At 49.3% G+C, this 19887-nt stretch overlaps 2 protein-coding genes across 6 annotated transcripts in view; both read right to left on the bottom strand.

The window, feature by feature from the left end:
* Positions 1-11728, bottom strand: part of LOC106564271 (histone-arginine methyltransferase CARM1) — a 25864-nt gene extending 14136 nt beyond the window's left edge. For both annotated transcript variants that reach the window (XM_045690796.1, XM_045690797.1), the window contains exons 1-8: positions 11489-11728; positions 10495-10620; positions 10289-10395; positions 9840-9944; positions 9528-9638; positions 4273-4450; positions 2931-3021; positions 1272-1353 (exon numbers count right to left, since the gene is read on the bottom strand). In XM_045690796.1, coding sequence (XP_045546752.1) covers positions 1272-1353; positions 2931-3021; positions 4273-4450; positions 9528-9638; positions 9840-9944; positions 10289-10395; positions 10495-10620; positions 11489-11630 — 942 coding nt within the window. In that variant the 5' untranslated portion in view covers positions 11631-11728. The remainder of the gene's footprint in view (positions 1-1271; positions 1354-2930; positions 3022-4272; positions 4451-9527; positions 9639-9839; positions 9945-10288; positions 10396-10494; positions 10621-11488) is intronic.
* Positions 11729-12676: 948 nt separating this feature from the next.
* Positions 12677-19448, bottom strand: LOC106592341 (guanine nucleotide-binding protein G(I)/G(S)/G(O) subunit gamma-5). Of its 4 annotated transcripts, none has more exons than XR_006757890.1 (3): positions 19166-19448; positions 15386-15631; positions 12677-14375 (listed from the first exon to the last, which is right to left on the bottom strand). XR_006757890.1 is itself a non-coding variant. In XM_014183685.2 (3 exons), exons 1-2 carry the CDS (start codon positions 19253-19255, stop codon positions 15506-15508), a joined length of 216 nt encoding a protein of 71 aa, XP_014039160.1. In that variant the 5' UTR covers positions 19256-19443; the 3' UTR covers positions 12677-14351; position 15505. The 4 variants fall into 4 exon arrangements, 3 of the variants coding, with proteins under 3 accessions (XP_014039160.1, XP_045546751.1, XP_014039154.1); XM_014183685.2 differs by having other exon boundaries at positions 12677-14351; positions 15505-15631; positions 19166-19443; XM_045690795.1 differs by having other exon boundaries at positions 15505-15631; positions 19166-19436.
* Between the last annotated feature and the right edge of the window lie 439 nt (positions 19449-19887).

The raw sequence follows: 19887 nt of genomic DNA, 5'->3' as shown, positions 1-19887 counted from the left end.
GTAAAGAACCTTGTGAAGATGCTGGAGGAAACTGGTACAAAAGTATCTATATCCACAGTAAAACGAGTCCTATATCGACATAACCTGAAAGACCGCTCAGCAAGGAAGAAGCCACTGCTCCAAAACCACCATAAAAAGCCAGACTACGGTTTGCAACTGCACATGGGGACAAAGATCGTACTTTTTGGAGAAATGTCCTCTGGTCTGATGAAACAAAAATATAACTGTTTAGCCATAATGACCATCGTTATGTTTGGAGGAAAAAGGGGGAGGCTTGCAAGCCAAAAAACACTATCCCAACCGTGAAGCACGGGGGTGGGGGTGCTTTGCTGCAGGAGGGACTGGTGCACTTCACAAAATAGATGGCATCATGAGGAAGGGAAATTCCATGGCTATATTGAAGCAACATCAAGAAATCAGTCAGGAAGTTAAAGCTTGGTCGCAAATGGGTCTTCCAAATGGACAATGACCCCATGCATACTTCCAAAGTTGTGGCAAAATGGCTTAAGGACAACAAAGTCAAGGTATTGGAGTGGCCATCACAAAGCCCTGACCTCAATCCCATAGAAAATGTGTGGGCAGAACTGAAAAAGCGTGTGCGAGCAAGGAGGCCTACAAACCTGACTCAGTTACACCAGCTCTGTCAGGAGGAATGGGCCAAAGTTCAACCAACTTATTGTGGGAAGCTTGTGGAAGGCTACCTGAAACGTTTGACCCAAGTTAAACAATTTAAAGGCAATGCTACCAAATACTAATTGAGTGTATGTAAACTTCTGACCCGCTGGGAATGTGATGAAAGAAATAAAAGCTGAAATAAATCGTTCTCTCTACTATTAATCTGACATTTCACATTCTTAAAATAAAGTGGTGATCCTAACTGACCTAAAAGGGAATTTTTACTAGGATTAAATGTGAGGAATTGTGAAAAACTGAGTTTAAATGTATTTGGCTAAGGTGTATGTAAACTTCAGACTTCAACTGTATGTATATATAGGTATTTTAAATTATAGCTACTATTAGTTGTTTTGATAATTGTTGAGTCACTTGGCTTCAGCAACACTCACCTTGTCAATCATGCCATTAAAGCATACTGAATTAGAGAGAGAGAACTGAGGATGAGAACCAGATAGAAGAGAGAGAGAACTGAGGATGAGAAACAGATAGAATAGAGAGAGGAGAGAGGGGGGGAGAGAGAGAACTGAGGATGAGAAACAGAATAGAGAGAGGACTGAGGATGAGAACCAGATAGAGGGGGAGAGAGAGAGTCTCACCACAATGGGTTGTCTGAAATACTCGTCTACTGCAGCTTCTCTCAGTGATGACAGATCAACACCATGGAACGATGGCTGATACCTGACACACAGAGAGACAGACAGACAGACAGACAGACAGACAGACAGACAGACAGACAGACAGACAGACAGACAGACAGACAGACAGACAGACAGACAGACAGACAGACAGACAGACAGACAGAGAGACAGAGAGACCGTGGGAAGTGGCTTAAATATTTTTGTATAGTTGTAACAAAGGCCTGGTGAATTCACTCTCCTCACCCACAACACTTTCCAGGTAAAAATGAAGCTTTAATAATATAGTAAATAAAGTTAAAGGTTATTCACCAGAAGTTGCATAATTAAGAGTTAGACTGTAGCTTGTTAACCTGTCTGGGCTAGGGGGCAGTATTTTCAAGGCCGGATGAAAAACGTACCCAATTTAAACAGGTTACTACTCTGGCCCAGAAACTAGAATATCCATATTATTAGTAGATTTTGATAGAAAACACTCGGAAGTTTCTAAAACTGTTTGAATGGTGTCTGTGAGTATAACAGAACTCATATGGCAGGCAAAAACCTGAGAAAATTCCAAGCAGGAAGTGGAAAGTCTGAGAATTGTAGTTCTTTTGATTCTCTATCGAAACTACAGTGTCTGTGGGGGAAAGTGGTTTGAGCATTTTCCTGTCATGGGGCAGATAATAGGAGCTCAGTTACTGAGTGGTCTGCCTGGCAACAAAGGGATAGGATATGCTCGGTCCCGCGAGCGCGCCCCTCCTTTTTCTTCTTGAATGAATATGCTATTGTCCGGTTGGAATATTATCGCAATTTTACGTAAAAAATACCATAAAGATTGTTTAAAATCAGCGTTTGACATGCTTCTAAGTACGGTAATGGAACATTTTGACTTTGTCTCTCGTTCCGCGCTCGCAGGTTATGCCTTTGGATAAGTGATCTGTACGCACGAACAAAACGGGAGGTATTTGGACATAAATATGGATTATTTTTAACAAAAACAAGATGTATTGTGGAAGTAGCAGTCCTGGGAGTGCATTCTGACAAAGATCAGCAAAGGTAAGAGAATATGGCGGGTGTCTGAATAGCTCGCCGTAATGGCTGAGCTATGTACAAAGAATATTGAAAAATGTGCTTTCTCCGTAAAGCTATTTTAAAATCTGACACAGCGGTTGCATCCAGGAGTAGTCCATCTATAATTCTTTAAATAATTGTTATATATTTTGTCAAAGTTTATGATGAGTATTTTTGTAAATTGATGTGCACATTCACCGGACGTTTTGGTGGGAATACATTTTCTGAACATCACGCGCCAATGTAAAATGCTGTTTTTGGATATAAATATGAACTTTATCGAACAAAACATACATGTATTGTGTAACATAATGTCCTAGGAGTGTCATCTGGTGAAGATCAAAGGTTAGTGCTTCATTTAGCTGTGTTTTGGGTTTTATTGACACATGTCCTTGCTTGGAAAATGGCTGTGTGATTATTTTTGTCTATGTAGTCTCCTAAAATGGTGTAAAATAGTTGTATGTTTGAGAAAGTTGAATTATGACATTTTGTTGTTTTTGTCGCTAGCGTCCCACCTAGCCCATAGAAGTTAAATGAAGGTAAAAAATGAAGTGAAAGGTTATTCACCAGAAGTTGGCCTTGGTGAATTGTTCCATGTATAACTGTTCGTCTGTGAAGGGAGCCAGGTGGACGTCACCTAAAGTGGGGAACATGTTACCTAGGAGAGGAGAGAGGGTTAGGGCTGTTACCTAGGAGAGGAGAGAGGGTTAGGGCTGTTACCTAGGAGAGGAGAGAGGGTTAGGGCTGTTACCTAGGAGAGGAGAGAGGGTTAGGGCTGTCAGCAACACCTGTATACACCTTTTTACTAATTGCATTTCCTCATCCCCTCTTTTTTTCCTTCCATATCTCCTGTTCTCCATCTCCATCCTTCCCTCCATCTTACCCTTGGGCTGTATGCATCCCTCCCCCTCTCATCCATCACCTCTATCCCTCCCTCCCTCATCCATCCATCACCTCCTCTATCCCTCCCTCCCTCCCTCTCTCATCCATCACCTCCTCTATCCCTCCCTCTCTCATCCATCACCCCCTCTATCCCTCCCTCATCCATCACCCCCTCTATCCATCACCTCCTCTATTCTTCCCTCCCATCCATCACTTCCTCTATCCGTCATCTCACTTCCTCTATTCTTCCCTCCCTCTCTCATCCATCTCCTCTATGCCTCCCTCCCTCCCTCATCCATCATCTCCTCTATCCCTCCCTCCCTCATCCATCCATCACCTCCTCTATCCCTCCCCTCATCCATCACCTCTATCCCTCCCCTCATCCATCATCTCCTCTATCCCTCCCTCCCTCATCCATCATCTCCTCTATCCCTCCCCTCATCCATCACCTCCTCTATCCCTCCCTCCCTCATCCATCACCTCCTCTATCCCTCCCCTCATCCATCACCTCCTCTATCCCTCCCTCCCTCATCCATCACCTCCTCTATCCCTCCCCTCATCCATCACCTCCTCTATCCCTCCCCTCATCCATCACCTCTATCCCTCCCCTCATCCATCACCTCTATCCCTCCCCTCTCCCATCACCTCTATCCCTCCCCCCTCTCATCCATCACCATCCCACATCCATCACTTCCTCTATCCTTCCCTCCCTCATCCCCCTCCCATCCATCACTTCCTCTATCCCTCCCGCTCTCATCCATCACCATCCCTCCCTCCCTCTGTAATCCACACTTCCTCTATTCCTCCCTCCGTCATCCCTCCCTCCCATCCATCACTTCCTCCATCCATCCCTCCCTCCCTCTCTCTCTCTCTCTCATCCATCCCTCATCCTCTATCCCTCCCACCCTCTCTCATGCATCACTCCCTCCCTCATCAATCACCTCCTCCCTCCCTCAGCTTTAACAACTTCTTGGCATGTAGGAAGCTCCCCAGCATTCTCTAACTTCCTCCCTCCTCCCTCCCTCACCATTGGGCTTGAGGAACTTCTTGGCGTGCAGGTAGCTCTCCAGCATCCTCTCGTTGAAGAGCATGTATCCCATGGGCTCAGAGATGATGATGTCCACCTGCTCTGGTAGAGAGATCTCCTCCACCTTCCCTGCTATCACCACCACACGATCCCCCATTCCGTTGGAGTTTACCAGCACCTACACACACACAGGGTTAGGGTGTGTGTGTGTGTGAGGTAGGGTGTGTGTGTGATAGTGCGTGTGGTTGAGGAGGCCTCTCAGTGTAGTCTAATTAACAACAGCTTTATCACCAACAATCATAATAAAAATACATCACAGCAAAAGAAACAAACCGACACTCGTACCGTCAGTGTGGTGGTGGTCAGTGTGGTGGTGGTCAGTGTGGTGGTGGTCAGTGTGGTGGTGGTCAGTGTGGTGGTGGTCAGTGTGGTGGTGCTGGTCAGTGTGGTGGTGCTGGTCAGTGTGGTGGTGCTGGTCAGTGTGGTGGTGGTCAGTGTGGTGCTGGTCAGTGTGGTGGTGCTGGTCAGTGTGGTGGTGGTGGTGGTCAGTGTGGTGGTGGTCAGCGTGGTGGTCAGTGTGGTGGTCAGTGTGGTGGTGGTCAGTGTGGTGGTGCTGGTCAGTGTGGTGGTGGTGGTCAGTGTGGTGGTCAGTGTGGTGGTGCTGGTCAGTGTGGTGGTGCTGGTCAGTGTGGTGGTGGTGGTCAGTGTGGTGGTCAGTGTGGTGGTGCTGGTCAGTGTGGTGGTGGTGGTCAGTGTGGTGGTGGTGGTCAGTGTGGTGCTGGTCAGCGTGGTGGTGGTGGTCAGCGTGGTGGTGCTGGTCAGCGTGGTGGTGGTGGTCAGCGTGGTGGTGGTGGTCAGTGTGGTGGTGCTGGTCAGTGTGGTAGTGTGGTGGTGCTGGTCAGTGTGGTGGTGCTGGTCAGTGTGGTGGTGCTGGTCAGTGTGGTGGTGGTGCTGGTCAGTGTGGTGGTGGTGCTGGTCAGTGTGGTGGTGGTGCTGGTCAGTGTGGTGGTGGTGCTGGTCAGTGTGGTGGTGGTGGTGGTCAGTGTGGTGGTGGTGCTGGTCAGCGTGGTGGTGGTGGTGGTCAGCGTGGTGGTGGTGGTGGTCAGCGTGGTGGTGCTGGTCAGCGTGGTGGTGCTGGTCAGCGTGGTGGTGCTGGTCAGCGTGGTGGTGGTCGTGGTCAGCGTGGTGGTGGTCGTGGTCAGTGTGGTGGTGGTCGTGGTCAGCGTGGTGGTGGTCGTGGTCAGTGTGGTGGTCAGCGTGGTGGTGGTGGTCAGTGTGGTGGTGGTGGTGGTGGTCAGCGTGGTGGTGGTGGTCAGCGTGGTGGTGGTGGTCAGCGTGGTGGTGGTGGTCAGCGTGGTGCTGGTCAGTGTGGTGGTGGTGCTGGTCAGTGTGGTGGTGGTGCTGGTCAGTGTGGTGGTGGTGCTGGTCAGTGTGGTGGTGCTGGTCAGCGTGGTGGTGCTGGTCAGCGTGGTGGTGCTGGTCAGCGTGGTGGTGCTGGTCAGCGTGGTGGTGGTCGTGGTCAGCGTGGTGGTGGTCGTGGTTAGCGTGGTGGTGGTGGTGGTCAGTGTGGTGGTGGTGGTGGTCAGTGTGGTGGTGGTCAGTGTGGTGGTGGTGCTGGTCAGCGTGGTGGTGCTGGTCAGCGTGGTGGTGCTGGTCAGCGTGGTGGTGGTCGTGGTCAGCGTGGTGGTGGTCGTGGTCAGCGTGGTGGTGGTGCTGGTCAGTGTGGTGGTGCTGGTCAGTGTGGTGGTGCTGGTCAGTGTGGTGGTGGTGGTGGTCAGTGTGGTGGTGGTCAGCGTGGTGGTCAGTGTGGTGGTCAGTGTGGTGGTGCTGGTCAGTGTGGTGGTGGTGGTCAGTGTGGTGGTGCTGGTCAGTGTGGTGGTGGTCAGTGTGGTGGTGGTGGTCAGTGTGGTGGTGCTGGTCAGTGTGGTGGTGGTCAGTGTGGTGGTGGTGGTGGTCAGTGTGGTGGTGGTGGTGGTCAGTGTGGTGGTGGTGCTGGTCAGTGTGGTGGTGGTGCTGGTCAGTGTGGTGGCGGTGCTGGTCTGTGTGGTGGCGGTGGTCTGTGTGGTGGCGGTGGTCTGTGTGGTGGCCGTGGTCTGTGTGGTGGCCGTGGTCAGCGTGGTGGTGGTCGTGGTCAGCGTGGTGGTGGTCGTGGTCAGCGTGGTGGTGGTTGTGGTCAGCGTGGTGGTGGTCGTGGTCAGCGTGGTGGTGGTCGTGGTCAGCGTGGTGGTGCTGGTCAGCGTGGTGGTGCTGGTCAGCGTGGTGGTGGTCGTGGTCAGCGTGGTGGTGGTCGTGGTCAGCGTGGTGGTGGTGCTGGTCAGTGTGGTGGTGCTGGTCAGTGTGGTGGTGCTGGTCAGTGTGGTGGTGGTGGTGGTCAGTGTGGTGGTGGTGGTGGTCAGTGTGGTGGTGGTCAGCGTGGTGGTCAGTGTGGTGGTCAGTGTGGTGGTGCTGGTCAGTGTGGTGGTGGTGGTCAGTGTGGTGGTGCTGGTCAGTGTGGTGGTGGTCAGTGTGGTGGTGGTGCTGGTCAGTGTGGTGGTGGTGCTGGTCAGTGTGGTGGTGGTGCTGGTCAGTGTGGTGGTGGTGCTGGTCAGTGTGGTGGCGGTGCTGGTCTGTGTGGTGGCGGTGGTCTGTGTGGTGGCGGTGGTCTGTGTGGTGGCCGTGGTCTGTGTGGTGGCCGTGGTCAGCGTGGTGGTGGTCGTGGTCAGCGTGGTGGTGGTCGTGGTCAGCGTGGTGGTGGTCGTGGTCAGCGTGGTGGTGCTGGTCAGCGTGGTGGTGCTGGTCAGCGTGGTGGTGGTCAGCGTGGTGGTGGTCAGCGTGGTGGTGGTGGTCAGCGTGGTGGTGGTCAGCGTGGTGGTGGTCAGCGTGGTGGTGGTCAGCGTGGTGGTGGTCAGCGTGGTGGTGGTCAGCGTGGTGGTGGTGATCAGTGTGGTGGTGCTGGTCAGCGTGGTGGTCAGTGTGGTGGTCAGTGTGGTGGTGCTGGTCAGTGTGCTGGTCAGTGTGGTGGTCAGTGTGGTGGTCGGTGGTGCTGGTCAGTGTGGTGGTCAGTGTGGTGGTCAGTGTGGTGGTCAGTGTGGTGGTCAGTGTGGTGGTGGTCAGTGTGGTGGTCAGTGTGGTGGTCAGCGTGGTGGTCAGTGTGGTGGTCAGCGTGGTGGTCAGTGTGGTGGTCAGCGTGGTGGTCAGTGTGGTGGTGCTGGTCAGTGTGGTGGTCAGTGTGGTGGTCAGTGTGGTGGTCAGTGTGGTGGTCGGTGTGGTGGTCAGTGTGGTGGTGCTGGTCAGTGTGGTGGTCAGTGTGGTGGTCGGTGTGGTGGTCAGTGTGGTGGTCGGTGTGGTGGTCGGTGTGGTGGTCGGTGTGGTGGTCGGTGTGGTGGTCGGTGTGGTGGTCAGTGTGGTGGTCAGTGTGGTGGTCAGTGTGGTGGTCGGTGTGGTGGTCGGTGTGGTGGTCGGTGTGGTGGTCAGTGTGGTGGTCGGTGTGGTGGTCGGTGTGGTGGTCGGTGTGGTGGTCGGTGTGGTGGTCGGTGTGGTGGTCGGTGTGGTGGTCAGTGTGGTGGTCAGTGTGGTGGTCGGTGTGGTGGTCGGTGTGGTGGTCGGTGTGGTGGTCAGTGTGGTGGTCAGTGTGCTGGTGCTGGTCAGTGTGGTGGTCAGTGTGGTGGTCAGTGTGGTGGTCAGTGTGGTGGTCAGTGTGGTGGTCGGTGTGGTGGTCGGTGTGGTGGTCAGTGTGGTGGTCAGTGTGGTGGTCAGTGTGGTGGTCAGTGTGGTGGTGCTGGTCAGTGTGGTGGTCGGTGGTGGTGGTCAGTGTGGTGGTCGGTGTGGTGGTCGGTGGTGGTGGTCAGTGTGGTGGTCGGTGGTGCTGGTCAGTGTGGTGGTCGGTGGTGCTGGTCAGTGTGGTGGTCGGTGGTGCTGGTCAGTGTGGTGGTCAGTGTGGTGGTCAGTGTGGTGGTCAGTGTGGTGGTCAGTGTGGTGGTGGTCAGTGTGGTGGTGGTCAGTGTGGTGGTGGTCAGTGTGGTGGTGGTGGTCAGTGTGGTGGTGGTGGTCAGTGTGGTGGTGGTCAGTGTGGTGGGTGGTCAGTGTGGTGGTGGTGGTCAGTGTGGTGGTGGTGGTCAGTGTGGTGGTGGTCAGTGTGGTGGTGGTCAGTGTGGTGGTGGTGGTCAGTGTGGTGGTGGTCAGTGTGGTGGTGGTGGTCAGTGTGGTGGTGGTGGTCAGTGTGGTGGTGGTGGTCAGTGTGGTGGTGGTGGTCAGTGTGGTGGTGGTGGTCAGTGTGGTGGTGGTCAGTGTGGTGGTGGTCAGTGTGGTGGTGGTCAGTGTGGTGGTCAGTGTGGTGGTCAGTGTGGTGGTGGTGGTCAGTGTGGTGGTCAGTGTGGTGGTCAGTGTGGTGGTCAGTGTGGTGGTCAGTGTGGTGGTGGTGGTCAGTGTGGTGGTGGTGGTCAGTGTGGTGGTGGTGGTCAGTGTGGTGGTGGTCAGTGTGGTGGTGGTCAGTGTGGTGGGTGGTCAGTGTGGTGGTGGTGGTCAGTGTGGTGGTGGTCAGTGTGGTGGTGGTCAGTGTGGTGGTGGTGGTGGTCAGTGTGGTGGTCAGCGTGGTGGTGGTGGTCAGTGTGGTGGTCAGTGTGGTGGTGGTGGTCAGTGTGGTGGTCAGTGTGGTGGTGCTGGTCAGTGTGGTGGTGGTCAGTGTGGTGGTGGTGGTCAGTGTGGTGGTCAGTGTGGTGGTGCTGGTCAGTGTGGTGGTCAGTGTGGTGGTGCTGGTCAGTGTGGTGGTCAGTGTGGTGGTCAGTGTGGTGGTGCTGGTCAGTGTGGTGGTCAGTGTGGTGGTCAGTGTGGTGGTGGTGGTCAGTGTGGTGGTCAGTGTGGTGGTCAGTGTGGTGGTGGTGGTCAGTGTGGTGGTCAGTGTGGTGGTGGTGGTCAGTGTGGTGGTCAGTGTGGTGGTGCTGGTCAGTGTGGTGGTGGTCAGTGTGGTGGTGGTGGTCAGTGTGGTGGTCAGTGTGGTGGTGCTGGTCAGTGTGGTGGTCAGTGTGGTGGTCAGTGTGGTGGTCAGTGTGGTGGTCAGTGTGGTGGTGCTGGTCAGTGTGGTGGTCAGTGTGGTGGTCAGTGTGGTGGTGGTGGTCAGTGTGGTGGTCAGTGTGGTGGTCAGTGTGGTGGTGCTGGTCAGTGTGGTGGTGGTGGTCAGTGTGGTGGTCAGTGTGGTGGTCAGTGTGGTGGTGCTGGTCAGTGTGGTGGTCAGTGTGGTGGTGCTGGTCAGCGTGTGGTGGTCAGCGTTTGTGTGTTACCTCTGCATGCTGGGCCATGGTGCTAGCCTCCACAGCGTAGACCTTCCTGGCTCCGGCCTGCGCCGCAAAGAACGACAGAATACCTGAACCACAGCCCACATCTAACACCACCTAGAGAGAGGAGGAGGGAGGAAGAGAGGGAGAGGGAGGAAGAGGGGGAGAGATCACAGATCATTGGATTGGCAGCACACATCTAACACCACCTAGAGAGAGGGGGAGGAGGAAGAGGGGGGAAGAGGGAGAGATCACAGATCATTGGATTGGTAGCACACATAAAATCAGTCACCGTGTGTCTGTGCCTGTGTGTGGTACCTTGTCCTTAAAGTCAACATGGTTCTGAAGGATGGCACGTTGGTAGGTTCCGGTCCGAACGTAGTCCTGCATCATGTTCTGCTGCTGAGAGAGATAGCCATAGAACTAGAGGGAGACAAGGGAGAAGGCAAAGGTCATTCAGAGGCCAATCAGTCAAAATTCAGCAGTTATCTCCAATGTCTTTTAGACTTGATAACGCTGTGTGTGTGTCTGTGTGTGATAAAAAAAATAGGTGGGTAAACTGATCGCCAGTCGCGGTGGAAAAAGTAACGCTTCCTATTCTTTCAATGCATTTTTTTGGCAGACGATGTGTAAACTGTGTTTACTTGCATTACACCTCCACTACACTACTGTGTGAGAGTTGGATTAGATGGAACTGCCTTGGACTCACAGTAGTCCAGCGCAGATGTGTGTGTGTGTGTGTGTGTGTGTGTGTGTGTGCATCCCACCTGAAAGTATTGCACAGCAGAGGACTCTTCTGTCCGGTCACTGAAGACGGAGTGTTCTGCATTGTGGCCCCGGCAACTCTTCAGAATGTTATAGAAGGAAGTAAACTCTATACACACACACACACACACACACTTAGAAACAGACTGAACATCACCACCGATGAGGCAATCACTGCACAACTTTTGTAAACATCCACACAGCCTACCTGCAGGTGTGGAGAACTGTAGCAGGACACTGTTGCAGCCCAGTGTGATGATGAATGACTGTTTCCCCACACGACTGCATTCCGTTTCCCTGGACAACGAACACTTGAAGACTGAGGTCTCATCGCCTGTTGACAAACCATCAGAGACAGGTAAGATAAAGCCACACACACACAATATTTCCATAGTAGAATTAAACCAACTTTTCAAAGCACTGGTAGGGAGTTAAAATGTCACTATCAGTGCTTCAACAGAAGCATCTGCAGAAGCATGTAAACAGGTGCAAGAGCTTGGCAAGCACGCAGGCTTCTATTTTCATCTTGTGCACATGCTTCATGCGAGAGACATTTTAACACCCTAGTACTTTGAAAAGTGTATTTAATTATACTTTTTTGTATTGTTAATGGACCAACCGCACGGTTAAAGTAAGTTAAAACATATTTTTATTCAACATTCTGGCTTGCAGAGGTCGAGGGAGTTAACTTTCCTGATCACAACGATTCAATTATGCCCAACATCAAATTCAGTGAAATTCAACGTCGGGTTTCCAGGCTAACTGACGGGCTAACGTTACTCTACAATGAAGACTTGTAGCTACAGGACAAAGCCACCTAGATGTATAGGCATAGCCAGCCTCAAACTTAGCATGCTAGTGAACTAGGCTATCTCATAACGTTAATAAAATGATATTTTATATGTACTGTATCGATATTCTGGTAATAACCACCCAATTTCTACAACAGCAACATTAGTTCGATTTGAAAAACACATTTTGGGTAAACTTGTGCTATGCCAACGCACCGGCCCATCACAGTGAAATGCTACCTGGTTAGCTAGCTAGCAAGATGCTAAAGTTGGTTAGCCGCCGCTTTACTGAATCCTATTCATTCTTCCTAGCATCGTGAATGGTTCTCGGGCTACCTACCACAAGGCAGGAAGCGCTAGCTAACTAGCGGATAATCAATACGCCGGGAGCTGGTTTTAGCAGCTACTTACTATTGGAGAGATTAAGGAGAGCCGTGTCTGGGGTGCTTTTAACCTCCAACCTCAGGGGTTGTTGCTCGGAGTGTCGCTGGATCTCTCCGTTCGCGTCCCCGATGGACCGCAACCGCACACAGGGAAACACCGATACCGCCATCTTCGCTACTTGACTTTGCTTCGTCGGCTCAGACTTCACGATCAAGCAAACTACCGTGCTACTAGCTACTGCCACCCACAGTAAGTGGGTGGCAGTAGCTGCATCTTGTGAAATAACAAGGCTATCTGTCCTTGTTTCTCAAACCTGGGGGATAGAGGGTAGTCCAATAATGTGTGTGTGTGTGTGTGTATATATTTTTATTCAAAAGTTTACGGTCACTTAGAAATGTTCATGTTTTTGAAAGAAATGTATTTTTTTTCCCTTTAAAAAAAACATCTAATTGATCAGAAATACAGTGTAGACATTGTTAATGTTATAAATGACTATTGCAGCTGGAAACGGCAGATGTTTTATGGAATACACAGGCGTACAGAGGCCTATTATCAGCAACCATCACTCCTGTGTTCCAATGGCACGTTGTGTTAGCTAATCCAAGTTTATCATTTGAAAAGGATAATTGATCATTAGAAAACCCTTTTGCAATTGTTAGCACAGCTGAAAACTGTTGTTCTGATTAAAGAAGCAATAAAACTGGCCTTCTTTAGACAAGTTGAGTATCAGCATTTGTGGGTTCGAATACAGGGTCAAAATGGCCAGAAACAAATAACTTTCTTCTGAAACTCGTCAGTCTATTCTCGTTCTGAGAAATTAAGGCTATTCCATGCGAGAAATTGCCAAGAAACTGTAGATCTCGTACAACGCTGTGCACTATTCCCTTCACAGAACAGCGCAAACTGGCTCTAACCAGAATAGAAAGAGTGGGAGGCCCCGGTGCACAACAGAGCAAGAGGACAAGTACATTAGACTGTCTAGTTTGAGAAACAGACACCTCACAAATCCTCAACTGGCAGCTTCATTAAATAGTACCCGCCAAACACCAGTCTCAACATCAACAGTGGAGAGGCGACTCGAATGCTGGCCTGCTGCCAAGAAACTGAAATTTGTGTTTTGTTGGAACATTGGAAGTATGCCTTTCAAAAATGTTTAGGCATCAATCTATCCAAAGAACCACCCACATACATAAAATAGACACATACACACACACATAGTGGTAAATGTGATTTACTATGTTGGAAACACAGTTACAAAGTTAGTTAAGGCACAGAGGATCGACAGTATATCAGGTATCAAATTAAAACTCATCATTCAGGCAGGTAGCTAGGCTAGACAGTTCAACGATAAAAAGAAAAACTGTGATATAGGCTGATGGAATCATAAAAATGGCAGTGATGGTGATGTGGCTAATCAGTAACCTGAAACAAGCTGAAGCACCAGCTGTGGCATATGGAAATGAGTTGTTTGTCTTAGTTAAATACGTTCCCATGTGTTATCTGTGACTGAATGTAGGCTAGTGGAAAATGTGCTATAGTGTTATCGGTGACTGAATGTAGGCTAGTGGAAAATGTGCTATAGTGTTATCGGTGACTGAATGTAGGCTAGTGGAAAATGTGCTATAGTGTTATCGGTGACTGAATGTAGGCTAGTGGAAAATGTGCTATAGTGTTATCGGTGACTGAATGTAGACTAGTGGAAAATGTGCTATAGTGTTATCGGTGACTGAATGTAGGCTAGTGGAAAAACGTGAGAAGGACATGAGCATATCCAGGGAGAAAGGCCAGGACAGGAGTGTCTTCCTAAAAAAGGTACAGGAGGGCACAACAATGTAACATTTAAGATCACATCAGTATCATCATAACCGAATGAACGAACCCTTCGATAAAAAGGCTGATTATTTCATAAAATCTTAAATAAAATAGACGAAAGTTTAAAAGAAACATGTAACTGCCAGTCTCTTGTATAGAGTACAACTGGGGATATGTGGTTAGTGTTCTGCATGAATTCTATATTCTAATTCTATGGTTCTGTATCCCTGGGTCGAGAATGTCAACCTGTACCATGTGGTAGTTTGTACCAGGAAGTATACTGCATGTGGAACACAAGCAATAGAGGGTGACAAGACAGCATGTAGGCCAATAGGCTAGAACTGTAGGCTAAATATCAATACATACCCTGGTTAAAACATTCAACTGTTGGTCACTTCCTTATTGTGCTGTACATGTCGTCGGACACATAAGTTGCATCCCAAATAACACCCTATTCTCTATGTACTGCACTATAGGGCTCTGGTCAAAAGTAGTGCACTATATAGGGAATAGGGTGCGATTTGGGAGAAACAAAGAGACAACCTCAAAGGCACATTTACGGGCTGCCTGCCTGTCAGAGGCTGATATCATACTGGTGGAAAGTACAGTGCATAGATACTGTAGTTCTGCAACCCTACATTGTAACTTTCCAAAACTTGCCAGATTTTCCAGAAATTCCAGTAGAAGATTCCTGGATTTTCTGCTTATTCCCTCCTGATTCCAGGAATCTTCCAACAGGAATTTCTGGAAAACTGGGGAATTTTCAGGAAGTTACAACCCTAATACAATGTCATCATAACAAATAGGATAACACATCAACATCCTGAACATACATGTATAATGGCACTACTAGGCTTTATCTTAATACATGGACTGTCTAGCCTGGTCCCAGATCTGTTTGTGCGGTCTTGCCAACTTCTATATGGTCATTGTCGTGCCTTGGCATGCCAGATCTGGGATCAGGCTAGAGGTTAACATTGGGATAGCTGCAGCACACAAATGGACCAGCAGTAGAGAGAGAAGAGGAAGGGTCCTTCATAGGACATACAGCAACAACTCCTCCTCCATACACTGACTGCTGCTGCAGAGAGAGACAGAGGGGCTGGGGAGAGAGAGACACACAGACAGAGAGAGAGAGAGATGGTAAAGAAACAAAACACTGTCAACCACACATAATTATTAGAATTAGAAGCATCTGACATATTGCCAATTCACCAGCATCTATCTCATCCAAAACCCAGACAGGAGAAGGAGACTGGAACAGGTGAGAGAGTGGAGAAGAGAGGAGGAGGAGACTGCAACAGGTGAGAGAGTGAAGAGAGGAGGAGGAGATGAACAGGTGAGAGAGTGGAGAAGAGGAGGAGGAGACTGGAACAGGTGAGAAGAGAGGAGGAGGAGACTGGAACAGGTGAGAAGAGGAGGAGGAGGAGACTGGAACAGGTGAGAGAGAGAGGAGGAGGAGACTGGAACAGGTGAGAAGAGGAGGAGGAGACTGGAACAGGTGAGAAGAGGAGGAGGAGACTGGAACAGGTGAGAAGAGAGGAGGAGGAGACTGGAACAGGTGAGAAGAGGAGGAGGAGACTGGAACAGGTGAGAGTGGAGAAGAGGAGGAGGAGACTGGAACAGGTGGAGAAGAGGAGGAGGAGACTGGAACAGGTGAGAGAGTGGAGAAGAGAGGAGGAGGAGACTGGAACAGGTGAGAAGAGAGGAGGAGGAGATGAACAGGTGAGAGAGTGGAGAAGAGAGGAGGAGGAGACTGGAACAGGTGAGAGAGTGGAGAAGAGAGGGGAGGAGACTGGAATGATGGTGTCCTAGACTACCTCAGAACAGGCTGCAGGAATTAGGGGGGTGAGAAAAGAAGAGGAGGAAAGGAGATTGTGTACTAGGTTACCTCAGACCAGGCTGCAGGACTTGGCAGAAAGAGAGGTAATAATAATAATTTTTTTGGGGGGGGCTTATATTTGTCCTGTTACACAAGTGTGTAATGTAAATGTGTTTCTTGCATATCCCAACTCCCCCTGTGGGGTCACGACCAGGGTCACCATTGTACAGCGCCCCTGGAGTAATTCGGGTTAAGTGCCTTGCTGAAGGGTACAGCGACAGATTTTTCACCTTGTCGGCTCCGGTGTCCGAACCAGAGACCTTTTGGTTACTGGTCCAATGCTCTAACCTTGATGCGACCTGCCGAGAAGAGGAGGAGGAAGAGAGTGGACGAAGGTGTTCTAGGCTACCTCAGAACAGGCTGCAGGACTTGGGGGGTCTGAAGGGGTTGTCACTGGAGGGTACCCCCATCAGGAGAGGGTCCTGGTGAGCGTTCTGCAGACAGTAGTTCTTCAGGTCCACCGCAGCTTGAGACACCTGGGGGTTCATTATAATAATGATTCATTACAGAATACAACAAGATATATGACTGGGACTGATGCATTATGGGGCGGCTTCCCAGACACAGATTAAACCAAGTCCTGAACTAGACAGTGATCTCAATGGAGAATATCTATTAAAAGCTGCTGTTAGTCCAGGACCAGGCTTCATCTGTGTCTGGGAAACTGCCCCTAGATACCTCCTGAGCTCACTCCAACCCCGTTCCTGGAGAGATACCCTCCTGTAGCTTCACTCCAACCCCGTTGCTGGAGAGATACCCTCCTGTAGCTTCACTCCAACCCCGTTCCTGGAGAGATAGCCTCCTGTAGCTTCACTCCAACCCCGTTCCTGGAGAGATACCCTCCTGTAGCTTCACTCCAACCATGTTCCTGGAGAGATACCCTCCTGTAGCTTCACTCCAACCCCGTTCCTGGAGAGATACCCTCCTGTAGCTTCACTCCAACCATGTTCCTGGAGAGATACCCTCCTGTAGCTTCACTCCAACCATGTTCCTGGAGAGATACCCTCCTGTAGCTTCACTCCAACCACGTTGCTGGAGAGATACCCTCCTGTAGCTTCACTCCAACCATGTTCCTGGAGAGATAGCCTCCTGTAGCTTCACACCAACACTAATCTAGCGCACCTGATTCTAATAATTAGCTGGTTGATACGCTGAACCAGGTTATTTACAACTGGAGTTGGAGTGAAAACCTACAGGAGCTATATACACTATGGACCGGTTTCCCGGACACATATCAAGCCTAGTTCTGGATTAAAATGAGCTTTAAATAGAGAATCTCAATGGAGCATGCTTTTAGTCCAGGACTAGGTTTAATCTGGGAACCCGGGCCTGTATGCTACTAACACATGACAGGTGTAGACACAGTGGAGAGCGGACATGGAGGAAACAAGGGCTCCGTACTGCATATTGACTGCCTGCATCACTGCTTGGTATGGCAATAGCACCGCCCTGGATCGCATGGCGCTACAGAAGGTTGTGTACCGGACAGCCCAGTACATCACTGGGTCCGAGGTCCCTGCCATCCAGGACCTCTATATCAGGCGGTGGGAAAAGAAGGCCCGGGAAAATCGTCCAAGACTCCAACCACCCAAGCCATAGACTATTTTCCACACAGCAACAGGTACTGGTGCATCAAGTCTGACACCAACAGGCTCTTTGAACAGCTTCTATCCCAGAGCAATACAACTGATAAATAGATAAGAGTTTACCTTGGATCTTTATTTCAATCTATGCACTGGGTCTAACACACACACACACACACACACACACACACACACACACACACACACACACACACACACACACACACACACACACACACACACACACACAGAGAGTAGCAGCAGTGTGTGTCTTATGCTGTTGCCCGGTCCCCTATACATATCTACCTCCAGCCCTCCAGTAACCCTGTCCCCTTACCCCTATACATATCTACCTCCATCCCTCCAGTATCCCTGCAAAGAAGAGAGTACTTCATGCCCTGTACAGGAAGTAGCCTACCCCATTCATAGATGCTAACTACTTTAGTGCTTATTGACGATAAGTGTCTTCTGACCAGGGGATGTTTGTTAGGAGCCCTGATGCTTGCTATAAACATGAAAACACATCGCTCCTGGTACTGTTTTGGAAACATAAGGAACGCATCAAGAGGCGTCACTACAGCCCCTGGTTCTATTCCAGGCTGTATCACATTTGGCCGTCATTGGGAGTGCCACAGGGCGACGCACAATTGGCCCAGCGTCGTCCGGGTTTGGCCGGGGTAGGCTGGCATTGTAAATAAGAATTTGTTCTTAACTGACTTGCCTAGTTAAATAAAGGTTAAATAAATAAATAAATATCTCATGTCAGTGAGAAATTAATAAAAATAAAAAAACAACATGTAAATGATTACACACCATAATATAGTTAGGGTTAGTGTTCCCACATATGTCCATGTTACAGCGCTTGTTTGCGGAAGACATAGCTAATTAACACAGGTGGCGGCCTATCTAGCTGCTCCAAACACCTGTGCGTAACGAAAAATTGGTTTGAACTCCTGGAAAGAGATCGGGGAGGTAGTGGGGATAGATGCGGTAAAGAGGTCATTGGAATGCAGACAGTGGGGGATAGGATGCTGGATTGGTGCACAGCCAACACATTTGAAATAAAGTGGATATTTGTCAAATCCGTCATGATTGATGTATTGAGGCCCACACTGTGGTTACTAAAATCTGATTTAGATATATTTGGCTGTTTTCACTGCATAACATTTAGAAGTTGTTCCTTTTCAGGTTTAGAAGAAGTGACTGCTAAATGCTAACTACCATTCGTATAAACTGGTAGCATAACTAGCTTACAGAGATCATTGCTGGTAGTCAGTCGTTAAACTAATGCAGTTGATTGATGACATCCATAGAATAAGTACTCGGGTTTAACGTCAACATAGTGTGAAATGCACATAGCCAAGGGGAGTGGTCTTGAGGGTGCTGCAGCACCCCCTGACAAATCAGTTAAAAGATCATTCATATTTCCCCCCCATCAAATCAAAATTAGTGCACTAGGCCTTTAAGGCTACTCGTGTATGGGCCGAGCAGGGAGAAATGCCGCCCCCTATGGTTACAATTAGATACACACGTCAATGATCATCGATTTCCCGAAACGGTTTTCGCAACCTATGCTCCTTATCTTTAATGTCAGCTAGAAACAATCTTTCAAATAAAAAATATACACCTACTGTAGACATAGCCCCGCCCCACCCACCCAACCAGCGTCTATGGCTACAGTAACTCTTTTATTTAAAAGATTCTGAGGAAAGACAAGGGGCATATCAAAGCATAGGTTCAGAAAGCGATGATTATTGACGTTAAAACACAGCTTCAGAATTGTAGTTTACACACACAGAGCCAAATGTGGGCGAATGTAATGGCTGAAAACCATACATGCGGAAAAGGCTTTTCGGGAGCTAGAAGTAACCTAGCTACACTAGGCAGAGGCACTTGTATGACAAGTTTACTTAGAGAAAGAAAAAATGGCTTCGGAATATTACTAACCCGTGGGAATGTCAGTGTACCGACTCATCCAAGATAGGCCTACACTCTGACCCGACTTCCAATCTATTTCACTAGGCCACCGATGCAGGACCGTGGTCTAAGGACTGTCTCGATAGCAGGCAAAAGTTGATTGAATTATGAATTACTTTCCTATTTGATCGCCTTTATTATTTTGGCTATGTCAACAATACTAGCCTACTGACAGAGGAGGCGACGATGTAGACTAGCCTACTGTTCAATAGACATTTGTAACATGACAACCTTGATACAAGGTAGAAACAGTATGTACAACTCTATTATACCGAACATGACAACTTCATAGAGCAACCTTTGCATCATTGTAACTTCGTGTTGGCTACTTTGTTTCACGTCAGTAGCCTAGCATACTCAAAGCGGCTACGCTGTCCCAGCGACAGGAGTGTCGTTAACAGCTCTTCCGTGTTTGTTCGGTGTTAGTGTTGCTGATGCTACCCCGTTTACCTTGATCCTCCGGACACTGGCCTCCAACCGCAGCTGTTTCACTACTCTCTGAGCGACGACCAGGTTGCTGCTGGCGTTGTTGTTTGACATGTCGAGGGTCAGAAGTGTGAAAACAGGTTCTCCTACTAGGGCGACTGTGAGAGAAAGTGGCAGTTTGTGAAGCGGTCTGTCTGTCGTTCTCTCCCCGCCCACTCCGCACAACGTTTCCTCAACAACGACATTCTAATTGGTTGTCGGTCAATCGATCACTTAGTACGTTTACGTTCACACGCATTATTTCATATTAAACTGATTGTGGGTGAAGGCCGAGTACGGCAATAGTCATGTAAACACCTTGCTCTTCTTATCTTAATCGGCGAAAGGTCATGGTCGAAGTAAGCATACGTTGATTAAAACACCTGGGTTTCTGAGCAATGTTTAAAAAATGATTAGGACACGTCAACAGCATAATCGGTGTAGCACCCGGTAGCGCGAGCTTCGCTCTTCGGCGCGAATGAGATAGAGTTCGGAAAAACTGAAAGTATGCATCCTAGAAACAATTTTCACATACAAACTTTGTCTTTATATGTCCTAACTCAGAATCAAATAGTCTTCGCAAAGATAACATGGTCACCGTGGTAGAACGTTTATTTTGATTGGCGATTTTCTGCATTTATCAAAAGGTTCATCAGTAGCCTGATTTCAGATGTGGCCATATAAACAGGCTTATTAGGGAAATCGTT

The sequence above is a fragment of the Salmo salar genome, chromosome ssa12 (genome assembly GCF_905237065.1).
Source record: "Salmo salar chromosome ssa12, Ssal_v3.1, whole genome shotgun sequence".
Classification (NCBI taxonomy): domain Eukaryota; kingdom Metazoa; phylum Chordata; class Actinopteri; order Salmoniformes; family Salmonidae; genus Salmo; species Salmo salar.
This window is presented reverse-complemented; position numbering and strand designations above follow the sequence as displayed.